The sequence below is a fragment of the Xiphophorus maculatus genome, chromosome 9 (assembly GCF_002775205.1).
Source record: "Xiphophorus maculatus strain JP 163 A chromosome 9, X_maculatus-5.0-male, whole genome shotgun sequence".
In the NCBI taxonomy this organism is placed as follows: domain Eukaryota; kingdom Metazoa; phylum Chordata; class Actinopteri; order Cyprinodontiformes; family Poeciliidae; genus Xiphophorus; species Xiphophorus maculatus.
In genome coordinates, this window is record NC_036451.1 from 6,697,270 (window position 1) to 6,709,552 (window position 12,283).

Sequence of the window (12,283 nt, forward strand, 5' to 3'; positions counted from 1 at the left end):
GCGAATCAATCAGTGAAGGAACAACTAGAGAAATGGTTAATTGTGATATTTTTAATAAATTGAGATGCAACACAAGAAAAGTATTGCAAATTCTCAGCTGGAATTGTCATGGACTCAAAATCAGAAAATATAAAACAATTTACTACAAAAATTAATGATTTAATATTTAACCAACTCAACCAAAGTTACTAATTTTATATAAGCTTTGGTACCTTATTTATTATCTTCAGTTCATTTAACATATTTTAATATCAGGGTGAGCTGAGTAAATATAAAATTAATTGATGATTCTTTTGTTTTGTGAATTTAAAATTTTGGGGGCTTGGTTGGAGTAGATTTTTATTCCCCTGAAAATGTTGCATTTTTGCACTTAAAGTGATTGCCTGGGGATTAATGTTTTTATTTTTGATTTAGTATTAATCAAGACACAAAATAAACTTTAAAGCTGCAGTTTGTTACGTTGATTAAAAAATGTGAGAAAGATGATCTGCGAAAAGATCGATCTCCTCCACATCCTCCTTGTGCTAATGTTGCTGTCTGAAGAAATGTACTGACCAAACACAACCAATCAGACCCAGAGGCGTCTTAGAGCTGTCAATCATCCTCATGTACTCGCTGTTCAATGTGCCAATGGCAGAGAAACAGCTTAGTATTGCAGGAAAACCATTTATCTGCTGCCATCGGTGGCTATGCTAACTAGCCTGAGCATTCACAACAGGCTATGCTAGCTGCTATCAGAGACCAGAGGGGAGAGAGATGAATGATTGACAGCGTTAAGACCCGCCTCCGGTCTCTGATTGGTTGTTTCCAGTTAGCACTGGGAGGAGACAGAGGAGCTTCATAGTTTTTTCTTTTTCCCTCCACTGATTATCTATCTCTTACCGTACTGCAACAACATGGTATTTTAAAAATATATTTTATATTACACTCTGCAGCTTTAAATACATAGTAAACAAAAGTCAATCTGAAAAGCGGCTTTCTGTGTTCCAGGTTGCCTGAAGAAGGGAGCTAGGCTTGAGCTGAGCTTAGTTCATCAGCTTTTTAATCCGGGAAATAATAAAAACATAAAATGGATACCTGTTTTCCTCTGCTACATCCGAAGCACCACCAAGTGAAAGCGACGGGATAGCGAAACCAAACCGATGACCAGCGAGAGAATGGGAGGGAAGAAGGAGGAGGAGGAGAGAGCGCTAACAGACGGGCAGCGAGACGGAAAGAGGCCGCGTGAGCGAGCGAGCGAGCGAGAGGCGACGTCCGTGCTGAGTGAAGGAGGAAAGTCGAGGATCTGGCGGCATCAGGTCGGGCTGCTGAGGGAAACAGAGGAGAGATCCGCGGTCTCTCCTGAGAATCCAAGAGGCTCCGCTCCCCCAAACCCCAACCCCGGCCGTCCACACCCGCAGCTTCTGGGAAACGCTCCAGGATCAAAGCCAATCAGTGGAATTTTGAAGAACTCTAAAAATTTGGACATAAACTGTGTCAGAAACAAAACGACACTCTCTCCCCCCGACCTCACCTGAAGGCGGGCTGATCGCCAACCTGCCTCAACGTCCCACAGAATTAAAAACGATTCGGCTCGTCGGGGGAGGACACCCCGCCGGGCCCGGACTCCTCGGCAGCCTCCGCAGGAAGCAGCAGTCGACTCTCCCTCTCAGAGGACGCAGGAACACTCCAGTCTGACGTCGAAATGCCTTCGTTTGCCTCGGGAACCGCCGGCGCCGTCACAAGGTCTCCAGCGAGGCGGCGGCGGACGCGGCGCGCGGACTTCAGGCAGGCATGAGACGCAAATCCCGCCGACCGACGTGGTGATCGCCACGGGACAGTTTTTCTTCTCTGAATACCTTTCTTACCACAGAGCACAAAATTGCATCGAAAAATAATAATAGTTGGTGAAACTATCAAAACATGACCAGCAGTAAATATTTGGCTCAGTGTCATTTGATGTTTCAGCTTAAGGCTTTTTTTTCCTACTGTAATGTCACGACAGGGGGGGGGGGTTGTTGGCGTTTCGCTTCATGACCAGATTTTTTTTATTTTATTTTTGACTGTACTCTGTGTGCTTAGATTGGCGAATGCTTAAACGCTTTGTGCTGAGGGGTTCCTCGGAGCGGAAAGTGTTTTTTTTCCACACCCAATGAACGAATCCCCGCTTGACTTGGGAGTGGAATAAGTGTGGAGGGAAACGACGAGGCAATCGAACCACTGAGAGGTAGAAAAGGAAGGTGGCTGAGGGAGAAACCAGTTCGGAAACAAAATATTTATAAAGAAAAGGTGTGGCTGTTTGGCCAAACTACCGTAATTGGGGATGAGATTAATCCTGTAATTTAAAAACTTCCTGATCAGCAGGAACGCCATTAGCTCTGATCAGATGACGGTGGGATGAATTAAAAGAGACAAATACTAATCAGTGCCTAAAACCATTCAACCTTCAGATAAAAAGCTGCAGCACAGCCATGAATGTAGTTGGAGTTGAACTACCAGCATTTGACGACCCCTTAGAGCAAGATGGCCGCCACAGAAAGGAGTTTTGTTGAATCAGCGAGGTTGATGTTGGTCTTGACTAAAAGCCACCTTCCTTCTCTGTGGAGTAAAAACGGGCTGGTCGAGTTTATTTTACCTTCAGTGGCGTTTTGATTTGTCCAGAGCTGTTCTGCTTGCTTTATGTATTTTATTCCTTTTTGGAGATTTATGACGTTTTAGCTTCCTGGAGATCTGAGGGCCTTTTTGTTGTTCAATCAGTTGCTGCTGTGTGCATCATGATCAGCGGGTGGTGTTGTTTTTTTGGCCCATTTCTACAAAGATTTCTCTTTTGTAGCATTTTGCCGACTACAGGAAGGAGGCAGACGCCATTTTCCTTCCCTCACCTGGACTTTTGTATCCTCCTTAAACTGTCTGATGGGATTGTAGTTTTGTAAGCAACACTTCCTGTAAGAATGTAGTCCTCACCTGCTTCTCACGTCTGCAGACATGTGACAATCCTGTTCCGGGTAGATGATGTTTAACTCAGAGTTTTTGTTGACATCCGGCTCTCATTTGTGCTATGAATTATTTTAACCCGCTCCACTGAAGGCCTAACATGTTGATAGCTTTAATGGAAAACGCTGCCCTAATATAGTTTTGTAGTTTTTCCATCATCGGAGCAGCGGTCGGTTGAAACGCGCAGTGATTTTTATCTTAGAAGTGGTTCAGTAGATTTGCTCAAACATCTGCATCCGATCTGAATATTTGAGTTCAGAGATTAAATTCGTGGATTTAATGTGATGTAAATAGCGTTTGAAGCAGTGGATATTCTTTGCAGTGCTGTTTTATCACAAGACGGCGTTTCCCTTGGTAACTGAATCAATAAAGGTAGTCGATTTGAGCTTCAGTGACATGAACTTTATTTGCATATAGAAACATATATATATATATATATATATATATATGTATATATACACACAAGAGGCAGCTCTTATGATGCGGTCAGCTCTGCCTTTTTGTTCTTGGTCTGTTTTCTCTTCTTCAGCTGTCCGTGTTTCTGTCTCTGAATGCTCTCCTGGATTTTCTGCTTGAATTTCTTCTTCTGGCTCCGGATCTTCTGCAGCTCGGCCTTCCTCTTGGCCTCCAGGTCCGGGTCCTGCCACGGCAGAGAGGTCGCAAATCAACGGCAGGAACTTTAAAACGAATGGATTCAGTTTCCATCAACACTCAATAACAGAGAAGGCGGTAAATGAAAGATCCCTCCGTCTTATTTACACTGAGGAATTTTAGTTTAACAGGCACAATATGCAAAAAAAATAAAATATTTCTCTTAACCCTGGGGTGTTTAAAGTGTGGTCCAGGGGCCATTTGTGACCCTTGAAATCATTTTGTTGGGCCAACAAAATAGAAAACAATTCATGACCCAGAAATTTGGAAACTGACTCTTTTAATAAGGCAACAGTCTGGAGGCCTTTTTATGTTTTGGATCTTTTAAAGATATAAATTTATTTTTTAGTAGGTAAAACTAAAAAAAAATAATCCTAAATTAGTTTTTAATAACACACCTGGTTAAATAAAATTTTACCATTTGATAAATTTTGTGTGCCACCAGTAGCTTAAATTAGCCAGTTCACTGGCTTAAACTAACCATTTATTAAAGTTAAAATAGTTTCAATGTCCACAAGAACAGCAGTAGGAACTTGACAAAACTGTAAGTTACTCTCGTTGTTGCTAGGTAACCACAAGTTATTCTACAGGCTGAGAGGGGATGAGTGGTTAAAGCCTTTCCTCTGCCTACATCCCCCAGAATGCTGTGCGGTTCTGATTGGAATGAGTATATTCTATCAGATGTTCTATCTACCAACACTGATCACATTTCTATTGTAATATATATATATATTGTTATTGATTTATTATGTGCAGGAATTGTAAAGCAAAACATGTACTGTGGCTACAGTCACTACACTGCAAAAACAAATCAGTATTTTTGGTGTAGTTTCTATCACAAATATCTTAATACACTTAAAATAATTTAAAACTAGCTTACAAGTAACTTTTCAGCATGAAATAGGAGTTTGTTTTAAGTAAATAATTTCTTAATATGAAATAATCTGCCAGTGGACCAACACATTTTAACTTGTAATATGGGAAATAGTTCTTGCTAAAGGTCATTTTTTATTAACTTTAAACCATACTTAAATCAACACGTCTCTTTCTGAACTATATAACTAATAAATGAATTAATCTGTGATATGTGCAGCCGTTAGTCACCTTCCCCTCCAGGATCAGCTGTTTCCGCTTGTTAATCTCCTTTTTCTCATCAAAGTCTGTCGATTCCAGCCTCTGTAACAGAATTTTAAATAAATTCACATTTTTACATCATGGCTGCCATTGAAGCAACAACTAGAGGATGTTTTTGTTTTTATTTTTAGATGACTAAATACATAAATCCTTAATGCGAAGAGAAGAACGTACAATTTCACACTCCCGCCGAGTCACGTTGACTTGTGTGAGGATCTTCAAGACTTCTTTCTCCTCCATGGGATATTCCTTCAGCTTCGTCTCTGCAGAAAAAATAAATAAAATAAAATCTGCCTGAACTGTCCTCCAGTCAATGATTGATTTATCAAGCTAGCTTAGCAATTATTAGTTATAGTAGTAATTTTAGTTTTTTCATACTTTGACCTTTTTGAATTCTGCACCTAAAAGTTAACTTAAGTATTGTATTTTGATTATATATACATCAATTGGGTAATAAATACTCAACAGAAGATACCATTTTCAAAAACATGTATTCAATTATTGCTGAACAACAACTGACTGTCATTTTATTCCAACTTTCGCTGTCGGCATTTTGGGGACTATGAAGAGCATGGAGAGCCGTAATTTGCCGACAACTGCTTGTGTTGGAAGAAACAAAATTCCCTTCAGGTCAAAAGGCTGTTAAATAAATTCATAAACACACATAAGAAGGATATTATATCTGTAATTTCAGCACATTCTAGCTAGTTTTATAAACGCGCAGTACAGTTTCAGTTAGTTATAGTTTCCCCCCATTACTGTTTTTATTTTACTAGTTTTATTTTATAACGTTCAGACTTACTGGTCTGCTCCTCGATCGAATGCACCAGATGGATGTCGTACTGCGTCACCAGTGTGATTGACACTCCGTTCCTCCCTACAAAGAGAAAAATCAAAAATGACATTTATTCACCAAATCAATCAATTCAGAGTGGATTAAACATGGCCGCCATGATGTTAGCGTAAACCAGCCTGCTACCTGCTCTCGCTGTTCTCCCGACTCTGTGGATGTAGATCTTGGGAAGTCCTGGGGTGTTATGGTTGATGACGACCTGGACTGTTGGAATATCCAAACCCCTGAAGTCGGAGCAAACAGAAACCATCAGAACAAACCCGATAACCGTCTGAAACGAGTCCAATCTACGATAACTCACCTGGCAGCCACATCCGTCGCGATCAGGATTTTATAGACGCTGGCCTTGAACTTGGCCAGGTTGGCGAATCGTTGTTTCTGCAGAAACAAAATGGCCGCCATTTATTTTAAATGATCATTTCTTGGGCAAGAGTACACTGCAAAAACACAAAATCTTACCAAATATTTTTGGTCTAGTTTCTAGTGCAAATAACTTAAAACACTTAAAATGATACAAACATAAAAATAACATTTTAGCAAGGCATTTTTTACTGATGGTTTTCAGTAAATAATGCCTTAATTTTATCAAAAAAGTTGTAGTTCCATTGGGAGATGTTTTTACTCATAAGTGAAACAATCTGCCAGAGGAACTACGGCTTTTTCATCAATATTAAGGAATTATTGACTGAAATTAAGCTCCTATATGCCAAAAAATCATTTGTAGGTCAATTTTGTCTTATTTCAGGTCACTAATATATTTGCACTAGAAACTAGATCAAAAATACTTGTTAAAAATTTTGATTTTTTTGCAGTGTAACTGATCAGCACATGCTGCTTTGGATGAAGTTAGTCGTTGACGTCATTACTGACGTTTCCAATCAATTCTTCTGATCAGTCTCACCTGTTTCATCATGGAGTGCAGGCAGACTGTAGGAAAGTTGAACGCCTGCAGCATCATCGTGAGAATCTGGCAGCTCCTAAAAAAAAAAATTTTTAATGATTGATTTTTCTCTACCTGATCAATGCACTTTTAATTATTTATTTATTTATTTTTTAACTTATTCATACACAAATTAGAAAACAAGAAAAGGAAAAAGAATTTGAACAAAACTAATACAGAAATAAATAATATTTAAATTCCTTCCAATGGTAACAGATACCTTCATCAAAACCCAAACAGAAACATCTTTCTTGTATATTTTTATAAAACATCTTCAAGGAATTTCAGTTGAGTCAATCGACAAACTCATAAAATAAAATAAACAATCATCAAACCTGACTGCATTTGTTTAGTAAGTGAGTTTTATGCTTTTTATTTACAGAGTGAAAACAAAAGTTTTAACTCCTCACAACAATTATTCCACATTTAAGGTTTATTTGATCCATAAAGCCAGATTGCAGAATATTAAGAAGAAAGTTGCACTTATTTAATTTCAGAATGCTTTTTGTGAACTACTTTGTACAAAGTAAGTAGAATTTACTTTTTTTTTAGCACCTCATATAAACCTATAGATCACAAAGTGCTTCACAAAGGGAAGATAATTAAACTCGGCATGTTTATGGTTCCTTACTTGCAGGTGTTGGTGAAGATGATGATGGACCAGTCGTCATGCTGGTCTGTGAATGTCTGGATCAGATGGACCAGGTACGCGTCCTTCACCTTCTCTGGAGTCAGGATGTACCTCTGATCCAGCTCCTCCACTGTGCGCGTCCTCACACCAACAATAATATTAACAACAATTAATCGATTATTAAAATAAAACTTATTTAGTAGTTGATTAACTGTTAATCGGAGTGAACAGACTCGGAGAAAAACAGTCAGAGCAAAAACTGTTCATAAAATATACACTTTTTCTTTTTAAAACTTTTTGTCTGTAAATATGATACCAAAAAGTTCTGAAGTTTTAACTTCATCTGGTTCAAATTCTGTAAAAAAAAAAAAAAAAATCTTAAGCACCTTTCCAGTTATTGATCAGTTAATCAAAACAATCAAAGATCAGTTCTACAATGTATCCATATTCAGTCAATGCAGTCTTGAAATTAAAAGTATTTTTTGTGCTTTGCTACAAAAGATTAAGCTTTCACCAACAGAAAGCTGTTTTCATTCATTTCAGGAAACAAAATCTTTATTTTGGAAAGAAATTGAATTATTTCAATTCATTTGCATTTTTATATATTCCTAATATTTTTAAAATAAAAAAACTACAGAATGTGGTAATTTTTTTTATCTGATTAATTGTCCGAATGATTGATTACAGAAGTAATCAAAAGCTGCAGCCTTATTAAAAACAATAACAAATCATGAGTTTACAAAAAGTGAAAGAATAATAGCAGTTTTCTCTCTCAACTCCTGTTTAAATTAAATTACAGCTCAAAAAAAAAAAAATCACAAAACGTCAAAGTATTCAGCAGGATTTTTTTTACATGAAAGACCAAAACAAACTGGTCCATATTTGTGAAGTGAAAATAATACATGATACTAATTTCCTTTTACAAATGGAAACCTATAAAGCTTGCATTCAGCCGTGCTGAGTCAACACTTTTTACCTCCAAATTTCAGCAATTTTTTTGGAATATTTTCATTAAATTTGACTCAAAAGTTTCCAGGTTTCATCACCCAACGTCTCCTGAGCTGGGAACTTTAACTGATAAAGTTGGACTTTGCTTGGCAGAGCCGGCGGTTCTAGACGATGATAATTATGGGGTTGACTCACTCGGACGTGCTCTCCCAGAAGAAGGGCTTGTTCATGGCGATGCTCTTCAGCTCCTGCAGGGTGTCGGTGAGCGTGGCGCTGAACAGCAGCGTCTGGCGTTTGGCCGGCAAGACGCTCAGGATCACCTGCAGGTCTTTGGTGAAGTCGGTGCAGCCCTGCTCCAGCAGCCGGTCCGCTTCGTCCAAAATCTGACAGAAAAACACAATAAAGCACAAAAAGAGTCACAAGTGGGCAGTCGGCAAAAACAAAACTGCTTCAGGAACTTTAACTTCAGGTTTACATGTTTCTGACTTCAGCTTCAAGAGCAATAAAGCAAATAATCGGATGATATATCAGAAATAAAGTATACATCTGAAACCATAAATAAAATGAATAAATAATACTCCGTAAACAAAACTGCCCTTTAAAAAATATTAATAATCAGAATGTAAATTATTGAGCTCCTTTCAGTTTTTCATGCAATTAATTAATTGGTTCATTAATTGCAACAAATTATTTATATTTATTTTTTCTCTCACCAAGAACTTGATCTTTCTCATGTTGAAGGTGTCAGAGCTGCGGATGTGGTCGGCCAGCCGACCCGGCGTTGCCACGACAACATGAGGCTGGTTGGACAGCTCCACGGCCTGGCTCACCATGTCTGTCCAGACGGCACCACACAGGAAACCAGTCACTCACAACAAGGCAGAAATTAAACTGGAAGCAACATTTTCCACTTTATCCTGTAAACGTTTCTTTCTCTTCATTTAAACACAGAAATCAAGCGATGCTGAATTCTGATGCGGCCGGTTCTGACGCGACGCTAAACGTAGTTACCCATTCCTCCGACGACGATGCAGTCTCTCAGACCCAGAGGTTTGCCCAGGACTCTGAACTGCTCTGCAATCTGATAGGCCAGCTCCCTGCGTGACATCACAGAAATAAAGAATCTGTAGAGATTTTATTGCTGTAATGGTGACGTATGGGATTAGTCTATGGGCGATACCAAACATGTTCGTTACATTTTTTGCACAAAATCATTCTTAGATAATGAGATTTTAGTCAGCTCAGTTCTGTCTATTTTCTCTTTTAAGGCGTCTTGTCACTTTAAATCCCAATAAGGTGCTACTGGGTGGGCAAATTATGCAACTGTACATCTTTGAAAAGTAGAAGTAGATCCTCCTGCACAAACAAGAATTCAGAAAGTCGTTTCTGGATGGTAAGTCAACAACAAAACACTTCAATTTTCCAGCAGCCATTGTACAACACATCTAGTGGTAAAAACAGCTGACAAAATGTGCTGGAGCTCTGCTGCGGTTGCTAGGTAACAGGGTACCTCTAGACGGTTTTTCAAACGGCTCATTTTCCAGAAATTGAAAAACTTTAACTTATTGCCAAAAAACATCTGAGGTTTTCTTTTAAAGCTCTTATGGTGTTTTTAGAAGCAGCAGAAACCCAAATGGAAGTAAAATAACATGCAAATCATGAATTTTGCATAAAAGTCTTAAAAGATACATGTCACATTTTCACATCAGCGACGCTAAGGCCATTAAATCTCAGCCTGGAAAAGCATCTAGAGCTAAAACTAGTGACATTGGAATAATAAATAAAATATGAAGTAAGGAATTGAAAATTTAGGCATGAATATTACAAAACATGTTCAGCTCTGGGACATTCCTCTGTAGAGTCACGTCTGAATAAAAGCGATATTATTTAACCTCTAAACAAGTTCAAAAATACTGCAGTGATGCTCATCATTTGAAAATATTTATTTTAAAATAAATATCTAGCACAGGGGTGGGCACTCCTGGTCCTCGAGGGCCGGTGTCCTGCAACTCTTAGATGTCTCCCTGGTCCAACACACCTGAATCCAACAGCTGAATCTCCTTCTAAGTGCAGTCAAGTTCTCCAGAGTCCTGTTAACGACCTCATTATTTGACTCAGGTGTGTTGAAGTAGAGATGCATCTAAAAGTTGCAGGACACCGGCCCTCGAGGACCAGGAGTGCCCACCCCTGATCTAGCAGCTAAATAATTTAGAAACCAAGATCCAAATTTGAGTACATAAATATTTACAAAAACATTAAGGGGCAAAGCAACAGACATGTAACTGCGCAGCAAAAAGCCAGAGAGTTCGCTCGTAATCCTTCAGCTTTTTTCCATCAGTGGCAAGCAGACAAAGGGCCAGTTGGTGAAATCTGATCCCTCCGTTTATAAACTGTGAATGGATTTAAATTATTATAAATCCTGCATGAAAGGTTCCTAAATGAAGCAAATCTCTATGAATCTGTGTCAAGCACCAACATCATGTTTTTATTTACTGTGGGGTTTAATTTAACTTCGTTCCACTGAGTTTTTGGTTGAAAAAGAACATTTTTGCCCTGTTTTTGTTTAATTATTATTCATATTTCTATTCAACTGTTTTTCTCTCAGTGGCTTTATTCAGAGTGAAATGTCAAGACAATAACCTTTGTTTTTGTATTTTGAAAACTTCAATTACAAATGCTATTTATATGCTGAGACAAGACCTCTGTGATAACTGGATGTGAATCTGTGACCTCTGACCTGGTGGGAGTGAGAACCAGGCAGAAGATGCCGTACGGCTCCTCCGACAGTTTCTGCAGCACCGGCAACACGAAGGCCGCCGTTTTCCCACTTCCCGTCTTGGCGCAGCCCATGCAGTCGCGCCCTGAGAGGAGAAACGGATCTGGGTCAGAACCAGAACAAGGTCCTGCTGAAAAGGCTAAAAACTGAGGGCCATTTTCTTCTCTAAGAATTAATAAGTGTATTAAACAAATGATTATGATCAGTTATTTGTTTTAAACTTGTATAATTTTTAAACTGACAAACCAAAAATAAGATTCTGTTAAGCAAACCATCATAATACTAGAAACCTCAAGTTTATAAAGCTTCACATTTTATCACATTACAATCACAACCATAGACAGACAGATATATATAAATATTACATCAAAAATACTGTATATTGTTTTAGATCTAATTTTTGTGTCATTAAGTTGTAAAGTGCATTTTTTAATTTTCATTTGTTTCAACATCCCACATACGGAAACTTTCCTGTAAAGGTTTTCTGTTTTTCTTTATTTTAAAACCTAAAACTGATAGAAAATTACCTTCCTTAAAAATGACAAAATATTTCCTGAACTAGATATTTATCAAAAATTATAAGTTGAAGGTCAAGCCGCTGGACTGAGAGGCAAAATTGTAGATCTCTGGTCTATAAAATGCAGCAAAATACACCCAAATTTGTAGTTTAAACGTGATAAAATGTGGACATTAAACTATCCAAAAAAATAATTTCAGTAAATCTCAATGTACTTGTGCTATTAGTGCACGTTCGTCTATCTATCTGTTGCACATTTTGGGAAAGCAGATCGTAGATTCGGCTTAAAAAGAGCTTAATGTCATTTATTTTTTACTTTAAAACCATAAACACATAAAGCGAGCTGGTAAAATGTGGGCTAAATGCAGCTTTTTATCCTCCACTTAAACAGAAGAGCCGTTACCTTCCAGGATGGGTGGGATGCAGTTTTCCTGAACCGGAGTGGGTTTGTTGAGCCCCAGCTGTTTACATTGCTTCACCAGCCAGTCCGACAGGCCCACGGACGACAAGTCGCTCATTTTAAATTATATTAATACAAAAAGACTCTAAATTAACATTTATGAGTGCTTTTCTAAGGCTAAAACACTATTTTTGCGTTAATTCGAATCCTCGTGTTTGTTCCACAGCCGCCATGATGCTAAGTAAAAACGTGACGCTTACGGAAGTAGACAGGCGCTCATTGTTGCCCCCTGCTGGTGAAATGATTAATAGAAAAAAATGTGTAAGTACATTTGTGTTTGAGTTATATGATGTTTGAAAGCCTTTATTAATGTTAATTTCAATCATTTTCACTCACAGTTACTGAATACCAGACATTTAATACCAGAATATTACACCAACCTGATAAAAAAACATTTTAA

At 38.3% G+C, this 12,283-nt stretch overlaps 2 protein-coding genes across 4 annotated transcripts in view; one reads left to right on the plus strand and one right to left on the minus strand.

The window, feature by feature from the left end:
* Positions 1-3,358, plus strand: part of LOC102238036 (regulator of nonsense transcripts 1) — a 24,162-nt gene extending 20,804 nt beyond the window's left edge. For 2 of the 3 annotated variants that reach the window (XM_023339062.1, XM_005800846.3), the window contains exon 24: positions 991-3,358. The gene's annotated coding sequence lies outside the window, so the exon portion shown is untranslated. The remainder of the gene's footprint in view (positions 1-990) is intronic. The other variant, XM_023339063.1, reaches the window with a different exon arrangement.
* Positions 2,768-12,083, minus strand: ddx49 (DEAD-box helicase 49). Its single transcript, XM_005800880.2, has 13 exons — positions 11,827-12,083; positions 10,868-10,991; positions 9,142-9,227; positions 8,844-8,965; positions 8,326-8,513; positions 7,183-7,323; positions 6,513-6,588; positions 5,913-5,989; positions 5,738-5,835; positions 5,561-5,635; positions 4,933-5,021; positions 4,729-4,800; positions 2,768-3,613 (listed from the first exon to the last, which is right to left on the minus strand). The coding sequence occupies exons 1-13, from the start codon at positions 11,939-11,941 to the stop codon at positions 3,449-3,451; spliced, it is 1,428 nt and encodes a 475-aa protein (XP_005800937.1). The 5' UTR covers positions 11,942-12,083; the 3' UTR covers positions 2,768-3,448.
* Between the last annotated feature and the right edge of the window lie 200 nt (positions 12,084-12,283).

Coding starts and splice junctions, on each gene's coding strand:
- ddx49 (XM_005800880.2), bottom strand. CDS start 11,941: ATGAGCGACTTGTCGTCCGTGGGCCTGTCGGACTGGCTGGTGAAGCAA. Junction 9,228..10,867: donor CTGGTTCTCACTCCCACCAG/GTCAGAGGTCAC, acceptor GATGTCACGCAG/GGAGCTGGCCTATCAGATTG. Junction 8,514..8,843: donor TGAGAAAGATCAAGTTCTTG/GTGAGAGAAAAA, acceptor TTTTTCTGTCAG/ATTTTGGACGAAGCGGACCG.